The following is a 21,644-nucleotide window of genomic DNA, read 5'->3' as shown; positions in this document are numbered from 1 at the left end:
CTGTATAGCAAAAGTGTATATAGAAAACGGTCTTACCCTCCAGGATCCATGCTGTGGAACAGGCACAGCCTCTCAAGTGCAACAGTTTTGCAGCGACGCTCTGACACGGACTTGAGTGTGTAACAGCAAGCAGTGAACCTTGTCAACAACGATTGCTCAGGAGCTGTTAGGCGACTGTCTGGATGGAATCGCAGAAAAACATTCCCTGCATCTCCAGACTAACTTTTATCAATACTCTCACTGAGAGGTTGACATTACTTACTCCAGTCCTTTCTTGAAGGGAACGTACCCATTACAGGACTATTGCAAATCTTCTGACACTTCTCTGCCACCTCCTATAGTGACAAAAGGCAAAGAATGACTGGGAGGATAGGGGAAGTGGGAGGGATATTTAAGCCGCCTCCTGGTGGCCAGGTGTTGTATTTCCCAACAGTAAGGAATGAAGTCATGGACTCTCTCTGCCTTATGGAAGGAAATGAAACTGTTTAAATGTATCAAGGCTATGTCGTTTATACCCTAGGACCGTGCTATTGCCCTGAAAGTAGGCACCAGGAGTCGTTGCTGGATAAAAATATATATTATATATAATAACACATAAAATTGGCAAATCCACTTCTTTTCAATCAAATATAAAAATAAAAGCAATTTGATATTCTGGTAATGACGAGTAATATGGTAAGAATGTTGTAAATAAATGGTTTAATTACAGAAATAGCTGTTGACCATGTATAAATACACAAACAGATGTAAAAAGGTCTCACTTCGGTACAGTATTTTAAACAAAACCACCACAAAAAAGGACAATGTTTTTAAACAACATTCATTTAAAAGACAAGTAAAACACACCTTGCCTTACTTTATGAAAGCAAGCTTGAGTATCTGGGACACAGCAGCCCAGAAAAATAAAGTTAAAAAAGGTAAAGACAGGTCACCAATTCATTGTGAAACAAAACTTAACAGTACCTGGTTAACCTGCACTTCCTCTTGCAAAAATAAAATAAAAATATGGACAACTGCTATTCTTATAGCACAGATCAAATTAAACTTACTGGTATGCAATCAAGAACGCTGGATACATTCTACAGCAAGAAAGCAGGTAATACAGGTTCCATTACCTTTTGTTTCTAGATGACCGTTTTGTTCCACTCAAGATGTATACCAATACATCACATATAAATATACATAGTTGTAGCAGTATACATATTTATTGTCTGTAAAATAGGTCCTCTAAAAAAGTGCCAGGTCTTTCTGTAGGAGTACAAGTGCCAAGACAGTTTTTATGTACAGAATTTTAAACCAGAAAATAGAGAAGACAAATGCATTATTTTGATGGATGGCATATCTGCACCACTTGCAATGCTTTATAGGTAGCCTGTGTAATTTAATAATGTGGCATTTGTAATATATATTTTAAAGGGACATTGAACATTTTTATTTGTCCCATCTAAAAAGTAGATATTTATAATTATATTTTAAAGTAATGTTTTTGAACACCCCAGATTGGGAAGGATTGTTTGTGTCCACCAGTGCAGTTGTGGGATTTGCCAGCTAATTAAAAATAATACTGGAGTATGCAAATACAGTCTTGAATATTACAATTTAAACAGTTATGCATGACAAAATGTTAGTGGTTCATTCATTCATATACATAACAATTATTTGCCTACAATGTCCTTTAAAGATAAACTCCTTAGGAGTCATATTTATAATGGGAATAAACCCATTTTTAATTATTTGTTCAGAACTGTATATTAACTGCACTAACATGGTGGGATGCTTCTGTGATTTAAAATCGAGAATTCAAAATATAAAAAAGAGGAATGAAAACAATTGTCATTTTATCATTTCAGAAATGTGTGTGTGTACATATATATATTTGCAGATTTACTAACATATAAGAAATCTGTGTGGAGTACTGAGTGACGCATTTTTTTGGCAAAATACAGTTACTCAAAATATTAAAAAATAATGCGCACACACACACACCTCTAATATTAAATATGACATTACAATTATCCAAACATAGCTGTCAAACATACAATATCAGGACTTGGATGCAACTTTGTGCTGTTCACCTACCATAGATCTGTTCTATTAGACTGACAAGTGCATCTAATATTATGAAAAACTGTAAACTTTTCTATTTTCTCACTACACAAGCCCAAAGGGATACATTCAATATACTTCTAAGGGATACTAAACACACATTTTTTCTTTCATGATTCAGATAGAGCATGCAATTTTAAGCAACTTTCTAATTTACTCCTATTATCAATTTTTATTCAATTCTCTTGCTATCTTTATTCAAAAAGCAGGAATATAAAAGCTTAGGAGCCGGCCCATTGTAGGGTCAGCACCCTGGATAGCGCTTGCTTATTGGTAGCTACATTTAGCAAACCAATAAGAAATTATAACCCAGGTTCTGATGAAAAAATGGGCCGACTACTAAGATTTATATTCCTGCTTTTTAAATAAAGACAGCAAGAGAACAAAGAAAAATAGGAGCGAATTAGAAAGTTGCTTACAATTGCATGCTCTATCTGAATCATTAAAGAAAAAAATAATGGGTTTAGTATCCCTTTAAGTAACCGGATGTAAGAATTCAGTGTTCTCCCCAGGACCTTTTAAATGGTCCTGGGGAGAACATTTAAGTCGGTATTCAGGTAAAATTTGCTCATTTTAAAATGTTTCCATTTTTATTCCACAAATTATCATTAAATATAGATTAAATTATACAATGAATTTGTGCTTTAGATTGAAGAAAAAAAGTATTACACTGCCCCCATCTGACTACTTCATAATGCCACACAGCTGGCAAAGTTTTATGTGAAGAACACAGAATTATATCCTGTGTTTAAATCTTATTTATGGAAAGTGTTGTAGGATTCTGATGTCTTAAATGACCTCCCCCTGAAAAGATTCTTTGTAAGAGAAAAGAATTCTGTACAAAACATAAAACAAAGGCTAGTGTAGATCATGTAAGACAGGGAACAAAATAGCGAATAGGAGACACCAGTGACAAACTTGACATATTTGTTGATACTGTGATGAATCAATGCTTGAGTAGGCACTTTCCTTGTTTTACAGCTAGCCAATCACAATTCTACATTAACATGAAAAACCCAATTAAGACTCAAATTAATTAGTTTTGAGCAACAGTAAAAGTAGCTGTCATCAACTTTATTAAAATTAATCCTCTATTTGAGACCTGGCATCCTAGTGTAAAAATAAATGCTCTATTTTATTACATTGCTTTATTTTTAAACACATTTTCCTGTTTTCACTACCAAGGGTTAAACTCAGTCAAAATAGAGCACCCTGACACAGTGCATTACTGCTACACAGAAGGTAGAATGGTAAGCAACATACCAGCCATATCCTAATCTACAACAGTCCAGGAGCGTGTCAGTTGCAAGGGATGAAAATGTAGTACAGAGAATTGTTTAACAGTAAAAATGCAATAATAAATGTTTTAATGAAATAGAGCATTGTATTGCTAAACTAGAATGTTGTTTTAAACACAGCTTAAACATAAAAAAAAATCTAACAAAAGCAAAACTCTGGCTAAAATACAGTACCTTTTTTTTACACAAATTAATTAAAAAAACCTACAGAATAAAACTGTTTACATCTTTTTTGTCATTCTAGAATACCAAAAATGACTTACTTTTTACATATATATTTACAAATATGAAGATTAAAACCTACATATAAAGAAAAAACAATGTATGACAAATAAAAAAGAAAACATAAAACCTATGTACAAGATGTGGTCCGAAGAAATGAGTAAGGCACATGTAGACAATTTTTAAAGCAAAGCATTTAACAAAATAGAAAACTACAGTTACTGATTAGATGTCATACATGGCCCCATTTGGAGCAATTTAACAAATATACAAATACAGGTAATATCCAGTAAGCAACAATAGTTTTCACTTGGTAGTTTGCTAGTTTCAATACTGAAAGTAAATTAGGGGGAGATTTGCTTTTAAAAATATAAGCTGCTCAAAATGTTCCATTGTTAACCTCGTTTGGCTAATGTTGCAATTTTCATTTGAAGGGTTGAATAGTTTCTCAGAAGAAAAAATGCTAGGAGGACATCCAAGGAACCGTACAGCCAGCTTGGACAATACTGGCCAGGATGATTTCTTCAAATTCCAGTAAGTTAGTGGATCACAATTATGCTCCAGCACTTCTTCTTCCAAGTATGCAAAGACTATATCTTCAGTTAATACCTCCTTTAAAGGCTTGGAACGTTTCAAGTTGGCTATAAGGGACCAAATATCATCCCCATTGTTTTTAGGTGATGAATTTTTGTTACGCCCTTTGAGAATAGGCTCATCATCTGAGGTAGAATTTAGTATTTCCAGCTCCCTGATTAATCCTTGTTTATATTCTTCAACTTCCTCATCTGAAAATAAGGATGCCTTATAGCGTGGGTCCAAGAGTGTTGCAAAAATGTACCTGGGATCATGAAGTGTTGAGGACAGTCGATAAACCATGGCTTCTTTAAGAGATTTTAGCATGGTGTCTACTCCCATGGTTTCTTCAAATAACATTTCTATCTTTCTGTTAAGAATGTGAATCATTGGAATTACTTGACTTAATGTGGCCATGCGCATGCTCATCTCTCTACTGGCAGCTTCAAATGGTTTCAAAGCATGGCACACAGACTGCATAACTTCCCACTGATCACAACTTATTAGTTCTCTAAAGTTGCATTCAATTGACATCTGATCAATTGCCCTTTTTTGTTCAATTAACCGTTCTAACATATGAAATGACGTGTTCCACTTTGAGGGAACATCTTGAATTAATTGATGTTGAGGCAATCTGTATTCTTTTTGGAGCTCTGCTAATTTTTCCTTTGCTTTTGCAGACCTGTGAACACGTTCACAAATTTTACGAGCAATACTCAGTAGATTTTGAACCATCCTTTGGCTTTTAATAGCCTCGTTAACAATTAAGTCCATCGTGTGTCCAAAACACTGAACACTTGCATGCTCACTTTCATTTAAAGTCTTCTCTATGCTATGATTATCTGTTACAGTAATCCCTATGTGAAGGCCAAGAGAGGTTATCCAGGATTCCCACAGATATTCCAGATGTTTTTGTATACTGACACCATTATAATCACAATCAATCTGAGAAACATGCAAAAGCGCTGAGCAGTGATAATCTTCACCATGTGGTTTAAAGGAGGAGTCAAATGTTACCCAATGAGCAGTAAGTGTTAAATATTCCCGCGTCTGGCTACTCATCCAAATTCCTGCTGTAAAATGAATTACACCACTTTCAGCTTCTTTTATATGGGAGACAATTATTTGTTTCACATTTTCATACATATCTGGAATTGCGGTTCTAGAAAAGTAAGATGGAGATGGTAATGAATATTGAGGTTGAAGGTATTCAATAAGTCTATTAAACCCAACATTATTTACAAAAGAATATGGCTGAAGATCGAGGGCAATCATTTCAGCTACAAGAGTTGTGATTTTTTTGGCAACTGGGTGAGAGTCAGAAAACGTATCATTGATTTCATCATAAGAGGAAGTAGTTAATTCAGTCTTTACTGGTACATGTATATCCGGAGATTGTAGGGTTTCTGAAACATTATTCTTCAACACACTGTTGTGGAACCGTTGCAAATGCCTTAAAAGACAACTAGTACCTAAATTGGTTGGCTTTTTCCCCCTGCTTATTGTGCGTCCACAATGAAGGCATATTACTTTAGTAGAATCTGCAGAACAAATTGAAAAGTGATTCCAAAGTTTTGAGGTTTTCTTGCTGTTTATAGGGTATATAACTGGACATTCATGAGATGCAACAGATGGCAGGTCTATCATTTTTGATGAACATTCTGCAGAAGCCAATGTAGCATAAGGGGAATTTGCCAAGCCAACATCATAGTTTTTTTGGTTTATAATAATTTCTGCGTGCCTTCGGTACAAATGTCTCATTAAACAGCTGGTTCCCAAATCACCTTTTTTACCTCTACTAATCATACAGTTACAATATTTGCAAATAGCTTTCAAGTTATCTGTGGGAGACAATGAAAAATGATGCCAAACTTCAGATTTCAGCCTTTTCATAGTTTTTTTGTTTTGTTGGAAAACTACAGCTGTCTCAATAGCTAAGGAACTTCCACTTTCACAGTGCTTTTCAGGAGAAGATACAGGTATTCCCTCACAGTTATTCTCAAATGAACCTAAAACACTTGCTCCATCATCAATCTGCAAGTCTCCATTTGGAATTTCTTCTGAAATTCTATCAGGGGATGAAGGTAACGAAGTAGATTCTTTTTTTGTCTTCCCAGGCGATACGGCCAAAGAACTATTATCTACACTCTCGCCCGGAAGCAGAGATGGCAACAGTGTTGGAGGAACAGAATAAGGTGGCGGCAGACTTGTTCCTGAACTATTTTCTTGCAAGACAATTGAACGATGAGCTCTCCACATGTGTCTTATTAAACAGCTAGTTCCAAGGTCTTTTCCATTTTTGCCTCGGCTGAACTCATTCATGCAGTGAATACAAACAGCTTTTGAATTATCCAGTGGGGACAAATAAAAATGTTTCCAAACTGCAGAGCGTCTTCTAGAACCAGTTAAATTTTTTTGAGCTGGAACATGTTTTTCAGTTACGTTTTCTGTGGTCTCATCACACGGATTGTTTTGTACAGGCTCAGAAGAGACAACAGTAACTTCCTCTTTAATATTTGTTTCTGCTATTGGTAAGTCTGAAGAGATCTCATCTGATGAAAGTGCACTCACAGTTTCTGCTACAATATTTTCTGGAGATAATTTTGATGGAAGCTTTTTAGTTTTTGTAGGAGTGATGTGCGTTTCCACTTCTGGAGGCTGCGGAGGTAGTAATATTGTGGGAGGTGAGTAAGAGGATATACCCGGCATATTTCCATTGTCTGATAAAAGTACTCTAGGATGTGCCCTTCTGACATGTCGCATTAAACAGCTTGTACTGAGGTCTTTTTCATTTTTCCCCCTGCTAAATTCTTTCATACAGTACATGCATATTGCTTTGGTACTGTCACGAGGAGAAATAGAAAAATGGTTCCAAGCTGGTGATTTTTTCCGATTGCTTATATTTTTATTTGTAAGAATGTTCTGTGTAACAGCTTCCATTGCTGCATCATAAAGAGTTGTAGTGTATTGTGAAAATAAGACTCCATATTCATCCTCATTATCAGTGGATGAAAATGTGTTTGAGGTAACAGTACAGTGTTGTTCCTTGTCTTCCTGTTCATCGCTGCTTTCAGTTTGTTTTAGGCCATCTGACTCAATATTTATATCCATCCCATCAGTGCCTCCATTAAGTTCAACGTTTTGATTCTCTTTTAAATTTCTTGTTTTTTCAACATTACTTTCCATTATTGAGAATGCCTTATCCATTATTTAGTATAATGTAGTAGTCATCACGTGAAGGGTACAAAAATTGTTTCCTCCCACCTACGCAGCTTTTTACAAATGAAGAACCGTGTATTATAGCAGTCCTTTGCCATCTGTTAAATTGCAGTACATAATTTTCACAAAATCTTTGCCATCTGTGGAATTTTCTTTCGCAATTTGATCAATTGTGAGAAAAATATGGACTTCTAAGTTGAACATCTTATGATACCCATATTGAAAATTCTGATTAACCAGTGCACCTAAAAAGTTGAAGAGAACAGAATTAACAATTTGATATGCCAGCACAGTAAGTACTTCTTTCATTATATTAAAAAAAAAAATCTGATGTTTAGAATATTCCCAATTACCATTTCAACTCACTAATTTAAAACGAAAGGAAAAATAGCAATTCAAAAATAAAATCCTCTAATTTGCTGGAGCATTTTATTTTCTACAATAAAGTCCCTACCCAACTATGGGGTAGATCACAGTAGTTTAGAATAACTTGTGTAATGGTTTTACACAGAAAATCACCATTAAAGTCTATGGAGATTTTTGTATATACATTTGATGGATAAGGGTTTTCTACGACCCCTGTGTGTTCAAAATAACTTTGCATTGCATCTCCAAAGCAGGATACCACTGGTAAAGCTGATGAAAGGGGCATATGTTTTAAACCAATAATCGTCTCGTGTGTGCTGCTCAGGAGCTGCAATGTGGTGTGCTTCCCAAGCAGGAGTCTACCTAAGTGTTTCAGCCCTTTGAGGTGGTTAAAGGACAATTATAGTAAAAAATAAATTAAAAAAAAACATGCTCTAATCTGTTAGAGCATGTCATTTTAAGGCTATTGACCTTAAACTTCTGTGTGTTTAACCCCCACAAAGGTGTTAAAGGGACACTGAACCCAAATTTTATCTTTCAGGATTCAGACAGAGCATGGAATTTTAAGCAACTTTCAAATGTACTCCTATTTTTCTTCATTCTCTTGCTATTTTTATTTGAAAAGCAAGAATGTAAGTTTAGAAGCCAACCCATTTTTGGTTCACAACCTGGGTTGTGCTTGCCGATTGGTGGCTAAATGCTGTCCAGTGTTCTCAACCAAAAATTGGCTGGCTCCTTAGCTTAGATGCCTTCTTTTTCAAATAAAGATAGCAAGAGAATGAAGAAAAATTGATAATAGGAGTAAATTAGAAAGTTGCTTAAAATTGCATGCTCTATCTTAATCATAAAAGAAAAAAGTTGGGGTTTAGTATTCCCTTTAATGTTTTTAAAACAAAATTAACATACTTTTTAATGCAGTTATTTTTCAATAGCCAAACTTCACCCACCATTTGCTATATTTGGAGAAGCCAATATGGGCTTTAGCCTGCAGACATCAAGGCAAGTCATGAAGTTAGCATAAAATGCATTTATTTATAGTTTTAATCAGTTAAAGCCAATTACAGATATGTAGCAGGGTTATAGTCGTGATAAGTCAACAGGGTACATTTCAAGGTCTGAGAGTTAGAAATTGCTCTATTTTCAAAGCTAAATTTCATTAAAAGGGGCAAAATAAATAATCAAAATATACTTATATTAACTGCAGCAGAAGTGCATAATAAAAAGACAATGCAAAAGCAACTACGCCGATTTCAAATAACCAGTAGTTTTTTTACTGACTGTCCCCCCCCCCCCATTTTCCTGGTCCCCTGTATCATGTAACACTCACCAGCTAATCACAGACTAGTTAGTATACACGTGAGTGTGAACTTGTGCACATGCTAAGCCCCAAGGCAGAACATACAGTGATCTGAGATGTCATCGCAGAAAATGCAGTATGTCTGCAGAAAGAACAGAACCCATGCAGGAACTGTTAGACTTGGTGCTTTAACTTTGCAGCTCTACTCTTCAAACAGAGCTGTGTTCTGGCTGCACTGTTTAAGTGTTCCAGTGCATCAAGAGAAAAGTGCTGTTTGAAGTTAACAGACAAATATGCAGTAGCACTGTAAAGCAGCAGTGCATTGATTATTAACTGGCTTTTTTCAAACACTTCCCTAGCCTTTCCCAGTCAGCAAAGCTGTTTGTTCTGAATGTAAGACGTTCTTCTGAGGATTGCACCTTTTTATTACTACATTTCTATGTTAGACCAATAGAAAGGGAAACAAATTTATTCAAGAGACATTTTTTAATTTTGTTTGTCTGCAGCTAATTTGCAACGCAATTTTCAATTACTGCACTAAATCGTAAAACATTAAAAATGGTTTTATTCTTTAGTTAACCAACACATTGCAATTGAACTGGTGCTTTAGTGTAACTGCCTAATTTAAAATTGAATTTTATTTAAAAATGGCCTGCAGAAAAATTCTCACTAAAAAAATCTCATAGCAGAAAGTGAAAAAAATTCTGCCTCTGTGATGCCAAGTAGTAGCTGGTGGATCAAAAAGTGTGTATATAAAAGACTGTGCAAAATGTGATAATTGAAGTAGATTGTAAAGTCTTTTAAAACGGCATGTTCTATCTCAATCATGAAAATTTAATATTGGACTTTAGTGTCCCGTTAAGACAGCATAAATACTGCTCGGGACTCGCAGAGCACTGCTGGTCCTAAGCGGTAAACTAGATGATTCAGCAGTGCTAGTTGCACGATTCAGATGTGCAACTAGCGCTGCTGACTGGTGTGTTTAACTGCGGGTTGACAGTCTTAAAATTACATGCTGTCATTTTTTACTATAATAGAAAATTATCAAGACAATTTCACTTTAGGGTAGATTTTAAGTTCTTATTGTAAGGAGGAAAGTAAGATAATATATTTATATATAATGTTTCTTGTAGTGCAAAAGAATAAGATGTTTCATAAAATAAAAAATAAAAAAAAGTCTCATTTCCTTTTTGTTCTCGTGCATGTGGGCTATGCAATATAAAGCATGTTAAGAAAGTGCTCATTCATGGGAAAGATAGCAATATGTTAAAGGGACACTGAACCCAATTTTTTTCTTTCACGATTCAGATAGAGCATGCAATTTTAAGCAACTTTCTAATTTACTCCTATTATCAATTTCTTCGTTCTCATGCTATCTTTATTTGAAAAAGGCATCTAAGCTTTTTTTTTTTGGTTCAGAACCCTGGACCGCACTTTATTGGTGGATGAATTTATCCACCAATTAGCAAGGACAACCCAGGTTGTTCACCAAAAATGGCATTTCAAATAAAGATACCAAGAGAATTAAGAAAATTTGATAATAGGAGTAAATTAGAAGGTTGCTCTATCTGAATGACGAAGGAAAAAAATTTGGGTTCAGTGTCCCTTTAAGTTCAATGTTTCTTTTCAGCAGTAATTTATTATAAATGCTGTACTACCATAATGCCCAATAGCTCCCATTTACTTACATCAGAGCTTGATTGTCCTACATGCAAGGAGACACTAAAAATGGGTCCTAGTGCCCCAAAAAGTACTCTTTGAAAGTGGAGTGGCACAGGGAATACTACTGCACTGCTTCGCTTGCTGTCCACTTCCTTAGCAACTGTGAGTTACTTCCTCTCACTGATCAAAGTGATTGAACCTCCTCCCCTGGGTAAACAACAGTGCTGCCATGTATTACTGTGCAATATGTTGCTGCTATTTAGAAAGCCACAGGGTTAACATCAGATGCTTTTATTTAGTAGCTGAACGACGCTTTATAAAAATACACATCCAATTTACTTCTATTGCACGAGAGAGTGCGAGAGCGCGCGTGAGAGAGACACACATACACTGGTCTTTGGCTCAGCAGATGTGTTCAGCTAGCATTGTTGCACCTTAGCTAGCCTAGTTATTTTTTACAACAAAGGATACCAAGAGAAAGGAGCACATTTGATAACGGAAGTAAATTTGAGAATTTGTTTAAAACTGTATGCTCTAAATAATGAAAAAAAATGTTGGCTGTCCCTTGACATTGCTGCATTAAGAAAAGAGCAGTTTAGTTAAAAGGCAATTAAAGCAATTCTTTATTTTTAGTATTAAAGGGTAGCATCATTTAAAAGTGTTTTGCTTTATAAACTTACTTGACATTTTGAGATAGCACGTCTATGACATCAAAATTGGTTTAAAATGCCAAAAATAATGTTGCATTTTGGTCCAAAAGTTAAACAACCTAAAAATAAATAAATATATAAATAAAAATCCCAAAAGATTGATCAAATACAGTATGTACTATACAGGCAAAAAAAAAAAAAAACTTGATCAAAATATTAACCACAGTTATGGAAAAAAAAAAATCATACAATATTTAGAGAGCTGATAATTCTGACCACATAAATGTTTAGTTTGGGAGAATCAAACAGAATTGTAATGTTCATTTAGTCTGCCTGCTCGTTTTACTCCATTCTCCACCCAGAGACTGGAATTCCTCCATCATACTTAAAAGGACAGTAAAGTCAAAGTTAAACTTTCATGATTTTCCTTTTTTTTTTTTTTTTTTTTTTAAAAAAGAGAGATTTTCCAATTTACTTCCATTATCAAATTGTGCACTGTCTTTATATGCACACTTTCTAATAGGCATGTGCATTCATCATTTCAGTAGCAAAGGAATGCCAAATATGGCGCCTGTCAGCGGCATGCAGCTATTTTTTGTGTGAAAGTGCAACACTTAAAGGGGCAGTCTAGTTAAAATTAAACTTTCATGATTCAGATAGGGAATGCAATGTTAAACAACTTTCCAATTCACTTTGTTCTCTTTGTATTCTTTGTTAAAAGCTAAACCTAGGTAGGCTCATATGCCATTTTCTAAAACCTTGAAGGCCGCCCCTTATTTCAATGCATTTGGCAGTTTTTCCACAGCTAGAGGGTGCAAGTTCATGTGTGCCATACAGATAACATTGTGACCTTGACCGTGGATTTAAAAGTGAGAGGACACTGATTGGCTAAATGCAAGTCTGTCAAAAGAAATTAAATAAGGGGGCAGTCTGCAAAGGCTTAGATACAAGGTAGCAAAAAAAAAAAAAAAAAAAACAGAAAGGGGCATCGGTTTATTTTTTAAAAGGGACACTGAACCCAATTTTTTCCTTTCATGATTCAGATAGAGCATTCAATTTTAAAGGGACATTAAACACTAAATACATGCTAGATAGAATGATGCATTCAAAGAAAAGATTAGTCCATGACTAACATGTAGATGCACTTCCATTTTTAACAGGAACTGAAAAGCTCACAATTTCAGAATGGAATTACAGGGAAAGAAGACAAAATAAATAATGAAAGTATATTGCAGAGTTGTTTTATTATATACAATTTATCATTTTATATTACCATCTCAAAGTGTTTAATGTCCCTTTAAGCAACTTTCTAATTTACTCCTATTATCAATTTTTCTTTGTTCTCTTGCTATCTTTATTTGAAAAAGAAAGCATCTAAGTTTTTTTTTTTGGTTCAGAACTCTGGACCGCACTTTATTGGTGGATGAATTTATCCACCAATTAGCAAGGACAACCAAGATTGTTCACCAAAAATGGGCCAGCATCTAAACTTACATTCTTGCATTTCAAATAAAGATACCAAGAGAATAAAGATAATTTGATAATAGGAGTAAATTAGAAGGTTGCTTAAAATGCCATGCTCTATCTGCATCACGAAAGAAAAAAAATTGGGTTCAGTGTCCCTTTAACTGCACTCTGTTTAACCTTTTCGTGTCGGGGTTAACTTGTCTACATCGGAACAACTGTTCCGATGTAACAAATTGAAATCTTGCGATCGTGCAAGTGATTGCGAGATTTCAATGATGGGATCACGTCAGGGGGTGTCCCTATGATGCTAGGAACGCCCTCCAGACCGCAATCCCATCAGGGAAGTGCCAGTGACTTCAGGAAAGCAAAGCGGTTAGGACGTTTTATTTCGTCCTTCGGCGCTAAAGCCCAGCAAAATTCGGACGAAATGCTACATCCTAACTGTGTTAATGGGTTAAGACCACAATTATATAAATTATTTAGCCTTAAATATATTGTTGCTTACAAATGGGGGGGGGGGGGGATGGGAAGGGGACTATAATCTTAAACAATTACTCTACCCCAATACAGGGGATACAGGGAATTGATCCCATTAGAGGATTTTCCTTAAAGGGCCATAATACCCAAATGTTTAAACACTTGAGAGTGATGCAGCATAGCTGTAAAAAGCTGATTAGAAAATATCACCTGAACATCTCTATGTAAAAAAGAAAGATATTTTACCTCAAAAGTTCTTCAGTAGCCACCTCCCATTGTAAAGGATTTCTAAGCAGCATTTTAGTGCATCTGTCCTGGGACATCTGACAGGATGAGCATCGTGCACTCTCATATTATTTCACAATCAGGTAAAGGAAGCTTACTATGAAATCTCATGAGAGTTAAGTCAAATCTCATGAGATCACAGTAAGAGTTCATGACCTCAGCACTGCTGATGCTGATTGGCTGCTGTTCATTTCTTCATTTTTTTTTACCTGCAGCTGGGAGCAGCTGAATATAACTTTTTACACAGAACTTACTCTGCTGAGCTGAGGAAATTGTGAGGTAAAATATCTTCCTTTTTTACATAGAGATGCTCAGGTGATATTTTCCTGTCAGCTTTTTACAGTTACACTGCATCAGTTTCAAGTGATTTAGCATATGAGTATTATGTCCCTTTAATAAAACATTACAATCTCATCCCCTCCTAACCCATCGTATTATCCCTTTGTATTTACTCGGGGTTCAGCAACATTGTAATTTTTTATTACACTCACTGTATCAAGTCTTTTCCAACTGAGCTGTTTTTTTAAGGTTTTCTTTCTGGCACGCTACAATAATTCATTCTCACATTATTATTGAAGCTGTCATTTTATTGAATCATTAGTAAAAGTTCAATTTTAACTTGTGTTAATTAAAGTGCTAAAAGAGCATTCTTTGTATTTTCCCTATTTCTTATATAGGGTTTCTTTCTGAGTACATTAGATACAAGGTAATGACAGAAGTAAAAAGTATGTTAATATAACTGTGTTGGTTATGCAAAACAAGGGAATGGGTAATAAAGGGATTATCTATCTTTTTAAACAATAACAATTCTGGAGTAGACTGTCCCTTTAAGATCTCGATTTGAACAGCTCTTAGTGTGCTGCACTTTCACATGGAGAAATCAAGCTCCAAAAATAACCGAATACTGCTGACGGCCGCCATATTTGCCATTTGTTTGCCACCGAAGTAGATGAATGCACATGCCTACTTTCTAAGTCACCAGCTACTAACAAGCATATACAAGAATTCAGTGTATACAAGTCTGTGATTGGCTGGTGGCAAATTGAAGTAAATTTAAAAATTTGTACTAAAAGTGATTGTAAAGTTTTCATCTGTAATACACCATATATGAAATCAGTCATAAAAACAGGAGCACTTTAAGTCCTTACATTTTTTAAGGACGCTTCCTTGGGAAAATATTTACCATTTAGAGATGGTAAACATTGAGATGGTAAATGAAAGACCCCTTTATTTGTTCCAATGGTAAATCCTAGCGTTTCACAAACACTAGCATTTACCATAACTTTAAATGGACATTAAACTTGATTTTTGAATTATTTAATAAAAAAAAAAACAATGCCTTTACTACCCATTCCCCAGCTTTGCACAACCAACAGTTATATTAATTTAATTTATATCCTCTAAACCTTTTAATCACTGCCTGTTTTTAAGCCCCTGCGGGCTTATCTCAGTGCATTTGATTAGCTTTTCACAGCCATGCAGTGCTAGTTCATGTGTGCCATATAGATAACAATGTGCTCATTCCCGTAGAGTTATGCATGAACCAGCACTAATTGGCTAAAAATGCAAGTTTGTAAAAAGCCCTGAGATAAGGGGCAGTCTGCAAAGGCTAAGATACAGGTAATCATATAAAGTATATTAATATTACAGTGTTGGTTATGCAAATGAGTCACTTTAATGAGTACAGAGAATGTAAGGGAGGAAGAAGGGGTAAACAAAATATCAAAGATAAATTAGCTAAAAGTATTAACCCAAGCCTCCCTGCGAGAAAGTGGAACAAGTACAATTTTCAGATGTATTTTACAACAAAAGGAAGCAAAATAACAGATGTATATTGCTTCATTTTCAATAATGAAGCATTTTATACAATGTTGAAATGCCAAGTTAAAGGGGCATAAGACAGGGGAAAAAAAGGATTCAGGTAGAGAATACCATTTTAAACAGCAATCCAATTTACTTCTATTATCTAAGTTGCTTCATTCTTTAGATTTCCTTTATCGATAAACAATGCACATGGGTGAGCCAATCAACAAAGCATCTATGTGCAGCCACCAATCAACAGCTCCTGCACCTATTTAGAAATGTTTTTCAGCAAAAGGAAATCAAAACAATTAAGCAAATTATATAACAGAAGTAAATTGGGAAGTTGCTTTAAATTACATGCTCTTTCTAAATCATGAAAGAAAAATGTGGGTTCCCTGTCCCTTTAAAAAGGGACAGTCTACACCAGAATTTTTATTGTTTAAAAAGATAGATAATCCCTTTATTACCCATTCCCCAGTTTTGCATAACCAACAGTTATATTAATATATATGTTTACCTCTGTAATTACCTTGTATCTAAGCCTCTGCAGACTGCCCCCTTACCTCAGTGCTTTTGACAGACATGCAGTTTAGCCAATCATTGCAGACTACTAAATAACTACATGGGAGAGAGCATATTGTTATCTATATGATACACATGAACTAATACTGTCTAACTGTGAAAAACTTTTAAAATGCTCTGAGTTAGGAGGCGGTTTCAATGGTTTAGAAATCAGTTTGAGTCTACCTAGGTTTTAGCTATTCAAAAATACCACCAAGGGAACAAAGCAAATTTAAAGGGACATTAAACCCAAAAATTATTTCATTATTCAGATAGAGAATACAATTTTTAAAAAGTTTCCAATTTACTTCTATTATTATCAAAAATGTTTCATTCTCATGTTATTCTTTGTTAAAGGGATACCTAGGTAGGTAGCGTGCACATGCCTGAAGCACTACAGGACAGGAAATAGTGCTGCCATATAGTGCTCCTGCTAATGTATAACATTGTTGCAAAACTGCTGCTATATAGTGCTGCAGACATGTGCACACTCTGGAGCTTATATTTCTGCTTTTCAAATAAGGATAACAAGAAAACTAAGAAAATATGATACTAGAAGTAAATTAGAAAGTTGTTTAAATAAAATGGTATGTTCTATCAAAATCACGAAAGAAAAAAAAAATGGGTTTTACGTCCCTTTAATGCTAAAAGTAAATTGGAAAGTTTTTTAAAATTTCATGCCCATTCTGAATCATGAAAGTTTAAAGGGACACTGAACCCAAATTTTTTCTATTGTGATTCAGATAGAGCATGCAATTTTAAGCAACTTTCTAATTTACTCCTATTATCAAATTATTTTCATTCTCTTGGTATCTTTATTTGAAATGCACAAATGTAAATTTAGATGTCGGCCCATTTTTGGTGAACACACTCTGTTGTTCTTGCCGATTGGTGGGTAAATTCACCCACCAATAAACAAGTGCTTTCCATGGTTCTGAACCAAAAAATAGCTTAAATGCCTTCTTTTTCAAATAAAGAATGCAAGAGAACGAAGAAAAATTGATAATTGGAGTACATTCGAAAGTTGTTTAAAATTGCATGCTCTATCTGAATCACAAAAGAAAAAATTTGGGTTCAGTGTCCCTTTAACCCCTTAATGACAACTGACGTACCAGGTACGTCCTGCAAAAACTTGCAGTTAGTGACAATGGACGTACCTGGTACGTCAGTTGTCTTAGAGAGTGCTGGAAGCGATCGCAATCGCTTCCAGCAGCTCTCAGGGTATTGCAGTGATGCCTCGATATTGAGGCATCCTGCAATACCCTTTAGAAAGCATCCGATGCAGAGAGAGCCACTCTGTGGCCCTCTCTGCACCGGTAGCGATGCGGCCGTTCGTTGGTGGGTGGGAGCTTACAGGGAGGAGGGTGGGCGGCCCATCGCTACCCGGCATCCGGTTCCTTCAAGTGCATTGTGCACGCCGGATGCCGGGAGCGTGCGGGGGCTGCGTGCACGCAGCAATCACTGGCACTGCCACCAATGAATTTTGGTAAGAGGGAGGGGGGCAGAATTTTTCAAATAAATGATCAATATCAGGATCTGGATCTGGGGGGGGGGGGTTGGGGCAGCTACACTACAGAAAAAATAAAAATAAAACATGTAACAAAACACTTTATTTTTTGGGGAAAACTGGGTACTGGCAGACAGCTGCCAGTACCCAAGATGGTGGCAATTAGGTAGGTGGGGAGGGTTAGAGAGGTGTTTGGGGGGGATCAGGGAGGTTGGGGGTTAAGGCAGGGGTCCATCACAGCTGAATAATTAAAAAAAAACAAAAACAAAAAAAAAAAACCTTTTATTTTAGTACTGGCAGACTTTCTGCCAGTACTTAAGATGGCGGGGACAATTGTGGGGTGGGGGAGGGAAGAGAGCTGTCTGGGAGGGATCAGGGGGTGGGATGTGTCAGGTGGGAGGCTAATCTCTACACTAAAGCTACAATTAACCCTGCAAGCTCTCTACAAGATACCTAATTAACCCCTTCACTGCTGGGCTTAATACAAGTGTGGTGCGCATCAGCATTTAGCGGCCTCCTAATTGCCAAAAAGCAACGCCAAAGCCATATATGTCTGCTATTTATGAACAAAGGAGATCCCAGAGAAGCATTTACAACCATTTGTGCCATAATTGCACAAGCTGTTTGTAAATAATTTAAGTGAGAAACCTAAAATTGTGAAAAATGTCACTTTTTTTTTTTTATTTGCTTGCATTTGGCGGTGAAATGGTGGCATGAAATATACCAAAATGGGCCTAGATCAATACTTTGGGTTGTCTACTACACTACACTAAAGCTAAAATTAACCCTTCAAGGTCCCTACAAGATCCCTAATTAACCCCTTCACTGCTGGGCATAATACACGTGTGGTGCGCAGCTGAATTTAGCGGCCTTCTAATTACCAAAAAGCAACGCCAAAGCCATATATGTCTGCTATTTCTGAACAAAGGGGATCCCAGAGAAGCATTTACAACCATTTGTGCCATAATTGCACAAACTGTTTGTAAATAATTTCAGTGAGAAACCTAAAGTTTGTGACAAAATTTATGAAAAAGTGAACAATTTTTTTTATTTGCTCGCATTTGGCAGTGAAATGGTGGCATGAAATATACCAAAATGGGCATAAATCGATACTTTGGGTTGTCTTCTAAAAAAAAATATATACATGTCAAGGGATATTCAGGGATTCCTGAAAGATATCAGTGTTCCAATGTAACTAGCGCTAATTTTGAAAAAAAGTGGTTTGGAAATAGCAAAGTTCTACTTGTACTTATTGCCCTATAACTTGCAAAAAAAAGCAAACAACATGTAACCATTGGGTATTTCTAAACTCAGGACAAAATTTAGAAACTATTTAGCATGGGTGTTTTTTGGTGGTTGTAGATGTGTAACAGATTTTGGAGGTCAAAGTTAGAAAAAGTGTGGTTTTTTTCCATTTTTTCCTCATATTTTATATATTTTTTATATTAAATTATAAGATGTGATGAAAAAAATGGTATCTTTAGAAAGTCCATTTAATGGCGAGAAAACGGTATATAATATGTGTGGGTACAGTAAATGAGTAAGAGGAAAATTACAGCTAAACACAAACACTGCAGAAATGTAAAAATAGCCATTGTCATTAAGGGTAAGAAAACTGAAAAATGGTCCGTCATTAAGGGGTTAATTTTGACTAGACTGTCCCTTTAAAGGAGCACTAAATACAGTAGAAATGAATAATTGACAAATACTCAATAAACGACAATGCAATAGAACTTATTTAAATTTTAAATTAGCAGAAGAATATTTTCTTGCGAATTTCAAAGATAATCAATTTTTTTCTCCCCCAGTATCAAGTGAAAGCCACAAGCTAATAAAATACATATATGTTTATACTATGCACTTTTGCACATGTTCAGTAATAACTGGAGCATCAGAAAAAGTGCATATTAAAGGAATGCGCACGTTTTGGTAATGGAATTGGAAAGTTGTTTTTGTTTTTTTAATTACTGCTTTATAGAATCATGAAACTTTAATTTTGACTTTAGTGGAATTTAAAAGGATTACAATTTTTCATTACAATGACCCTTTACAAGGTTTTAGAAACACAAAATTTAATATTGTCAAGAGATACAAATATGCCTTTTTCATTTTCAGAACATTTATTAAAGGGACAGTCAACACTAAAATGGTTATTTAAAAAGATAGATAATGCCTTTACTACCCATTCCTCAGCTTTGTACAACAAACATTGTTATATTAATATACTTTATAACATTTAATCCTCTAAATGTCTGCCTGTCTCTAAGCCACCACAGACAGTTTCTTCTTGCATGCTTTTTTTAATAGCTTTTAACAAGAAGACACTATTAATTCATATGTGCCATATAGAACAGTGTGCTCTATCCCGTGGGTTATGGACACTGCACTAATTGGCTAAAATGCAAATTAATAGATAATACATAAATGGCCATGTGATCAGGGGGCTGTCCAAAGAAGCTTAGATACAAGGTAATCACAGAGGTTAAAAGTATATTAACTATAAACCATGTTGGCTGTGGAAAACTGGGGAATGGGTAATAAAAGGGATTATCTATCTTTTTAAACAGTCAAAATTTTGGAGTTGACTAAAAAGAAGGTAAAGAAATTTTCTCTTTCATGATTAAGATAGTGCATGCAATTTTTAACCAACTTTCCAGTGTATTTCTATTAATTTGCTTACTTTTCCTGGTTATTGAAAAGCATACCTAGGGTAGGCTCAGGAGCAGCAGTGCACTACTGGGAGCTAGATGGTAATTGGTGGTTAAACATACACCCCTTTTGTCATTGGCTCACTCGATGTGTTCAGCTGGATCCCAGTAGTGTATTTGATGGTCCTTTAACAGACTATACAAGAGAAAGAGGCAAAAATGACAATAGAAGTAAATTGGAAAGTTGTTTACAATTCTATGGTCTATCTGAATCAAGAATGAATGAATAAACGTGGGTTTAGTGTCCCTTTAACTGCCTCTTAAAACCAAATCTGTCCAAAGCAAAGAAGGTTGGAACAGGGAAAGCTATGTGACCATTTAAATGTCACAGCATCAAAAAAATAATACTTTGGTCATGTGATTATGCATGTATAACAATACTGTGAATTCTCATCAATCTTTTAAAAGAGAAAACAAGTCATGACAAAAATGACTCTCTCTGGAAGCAGATCAGCAGTTTATGATGCATGTTTAGATCTGTGCGATTTATTTTAATATGGTAAAATATATATGGTACCCAAATTAGTACTTATGCAAACGGAATCGTGTTAAAAGTAAAAAACTACCGTACCAATTTCCTAGTTACACATATTTAAGATCTCTACTAAAAACAAAAGTTTTAATTTAACATATGCAAGAGTCCTCTGTACACTCAGCCTTCATTCCCTCTCTCTCGCGTATAGTATCAACCTGCACACAGCCTGGTCTAGTGCAGTCACCAGGTCAGACGTATTTATCGTCTGTCTGTAAGCATTGTGTGACCGGCGACATGGTACACAGGCCCATGTAATACCGGAACTCAAGCCCAACGGGTACTACCAGCCCTCACTGTGCTCCCATGAGGCCTGTTCACTGCGTCCAACACTTACCTTGAATGTCTTGCGTCCGTTATGTTAGTATATGACGTTCATCCACCCTGTTTCCCCCATTCATTAGTTTAATGCTTTGTCTGCCCTCCCGTTCCCGCGACGCTCCGTTCTACGGCAAGTTGAGGCGGGGACGCGGCCTGCACGCTTCGACGTAACCGTGTCAAAGGTTCACAAAATGGCCGCTTCCTTGTCCCCACGGCAGTTTGTGGTGAGGTGTATTATAGGGTCAGAGTGTCTTGGTGAGCACAGGCCGTGGGATATGGAGATATTGACACACTGCCCTCCCCCGTTTGCTCTGAGAAGCTTGTACAATGTTTTGGGCAGATGGAGGTGGCGCACCACAGGATTTCCGGAACACAGACAGCGGCTAGTCTGGGTGGGGCGAACAACAGTCACGACCGTGAGCTAAACAACCGACATGGGGGTGGGCCGAGCAGTGACCGCTGGTAGCTTTGTTAGTAACTGCCAAGTGCAAGGAAGCGGCTTTGTCAAACATTATTGATCTGCATAGACAGTCTTTAGCTACCTCAGAAAAAGACATACAGTCTACATGACCTGGATTCTTGAGCTTGTA

The 21,644-nt window shown here is 36.0% G+C and overlaps 1 protein-coding gene across 2 annotated transcripts; it reads right to left on the bottom strand.

The window, feature by feature from the left end:
• Positions 1 to 682: 682 nt before the first annotated feature.
• Positions 683 to 21,420, bottom strand: ZBED4 (zinc finger BED-type containing 4). 2 transcript variants are annotated; one of them, XM_053716625.1, is made up of 3 exons: positions 21,071 to 21,420; positions 11,424 to 11,512; positions 683 to 7,663 (listed from the first exon to the last, which is right to left on the bottom strand). In XM_053716625.1, the coding sequence occupies exon 3, from the start codon at positions 7,404 to 7,406 to the stop codon at positions 3,954 to 3,956; it is 3,453 nt and encodes a 1,150-aa protein (XP_053572600.1). In that variant the 5' UTR covers positions 7,407 to 7,663; positions 11,424 to 11,512; positions 21,071 to 21,420; the 3' UTR covers positions 683 to 3,953. The 2 variants fall into 2 exon arrangements, with proteins under 2 accessions (XP_053572600.1, XP_053572601.1); XM_053716626.1 differs by lacking the exon at positions 11,424 to 11,512.
• Positions 21,421 to 21,644: the final 224 nt, after the last annotated feature.

This window comes from Bombina bombina, chromosome 6 (assembly GCF_027579735.1).
Source record: "Bombina bombina isolate aBomBom1 chromosome 6, aBomBom1.pri, whole genome shotgun sequence".
In the NCBI taxonomy this organism is placed as follows: domain Eukaryota; kingdom Metazoa; phylum Chordata; class Amphibia; order Anura; family Bombinatoridae; genus Bombina; species Bombina bombina.
The sequence above is the reverse complement of the archived record's forward strand: the minus strand, read 5'-3'. Positions and strand labels throughout refer to the sequence as shown.

What these genes read in the sequence shown, in the direction of transcription:
- ZBED4 (XM_053716625.1), bottom strand. Translation starts at nt 7,406, where the DNA reads ATGGATAAGGCATTCTCAATAATGGAAAGTAATGTTGAAAAAACAAGA.